This window comes from Mus pahari, chromosome 21, assembly GCF_900095145.1.
Source record: "Mus pahari chromosome 21, PAHARI_EIJ_v1.1, whole genome shotgun sequence".
Lineage (NCBI taxonomy): Eukaryota > Metazoa > Chordata > Mammalia > Rodentia > Muridae > Mus > Mus pahari.
This window is the reverse complement of record NC_034610.1, coordinates 41,564,108-41,565,119: the sequence shown is the minus strand read 5'-3', so window position 1 is coordinate 41,565,119 and position 1,012 is coordinate 41,564,108. Positions and strand designations below refer to the sequence as shown.

General features: G+C 31.9%; 1 protein-coding gene across 1 annotated transcript in view; it reads left to right on the top strand.

Annotated features, from left to right (window-relative positions):
* LOC110337975 (vesicle-associated membrane protein 7-like) overlaps positions 1-158 on the top strand; it is a 970-nt gene extending 812 nt beyond the window's left edge. The window contains exon 2 of the mRNA XM_021221116.2: positions 2-158. Within this exon, the coding sequence (XP_021076775.1) occupies positions 2-69 (68 nt within the window). The 3' untranslated portion in view covers positions 70-158. The remainder of the gene's footprint in view (position 1) is intronic.
* Positions 159-1,012: the final 854 nt, after the last annotated feature.

The window sequence follows — 1,012 nt, the reverse complement described above, 5'->3', positions numbered from 1 at the left end:
GTGTTCATCTATATCATTGTGTCACCTCTCTGTGGTGGGTTTACATGGCCAAGCTGTGTGAAGAAATAAGAAAGAAAAAATTACCCTTAACCAAGGATATGAGAGTGAAAGTAGATAAAGGAAATTAATGTGACTCTGGCTTTTCACTATTCTCAGAAAATGCCAGTTTCTTTAATCTTTTTTTTTTTTCTCTTTTTCTTGTTTTAATCTTTGCCTGTCATATGGTTTATGTTAATTAATTTCACATTGAATCATTATTCACATGAAAAAGGGCATTTATTTGTTTCTTTAAGTAGAACCTTCTACTTAGAAAGACATTTTTGCTTTTAATATACAAAGCCTTTGCCAAGGTGGAAACCACCAAACTTATGACCTGTCTGCTAAAACTGTCTAGGAACTTTGTATGTTCACACAAAATGCTAGGAAATGGATTGCATTACTAACATCTCATTTTAATCTCTTTTGTTATGGGAGAATATTAGGTGCTTCAAAATAATAAATAGCGAATTTTGAGAATTGTAATAAATTGTTAGTGCTGCTTATATCCAGGAGCCCATACAAGTAATGCAGTTAACATTGAATTTTTATTTCAATATGGTGGGAAACATTTTGATAACCCATTAGAAGCACAAGAATTATCTTTCTTTCTCCCAGAATTTACTTTCTGAAATATAGTTCAGTATATTAGTTTAATACCTTCTGTTTATCCATTACCAAGTTGAACTGAGATTAAGTTGAGGATTATGGGTTTTACATATTCTTTTTTTCTTCTGTACATATTTGGGACAAACATGTTGTTAATAAAATTCATAATTGAAGAGAGGGGAGGCAAATACCTCTGTGTCACCAAAGAAAAAGAATGGAGCAATACTAAAAGTGCTCGCATTTTAACCTCACAAAAATGTGGTAATGTAGGATGTTTTTCCTGTTCTGGGAAAAACCCAAACTGAATACAATTAGAAGTCAACTCCAGGATTTGGATTTGACTTCTTTTGAATAATGGTATGATCTT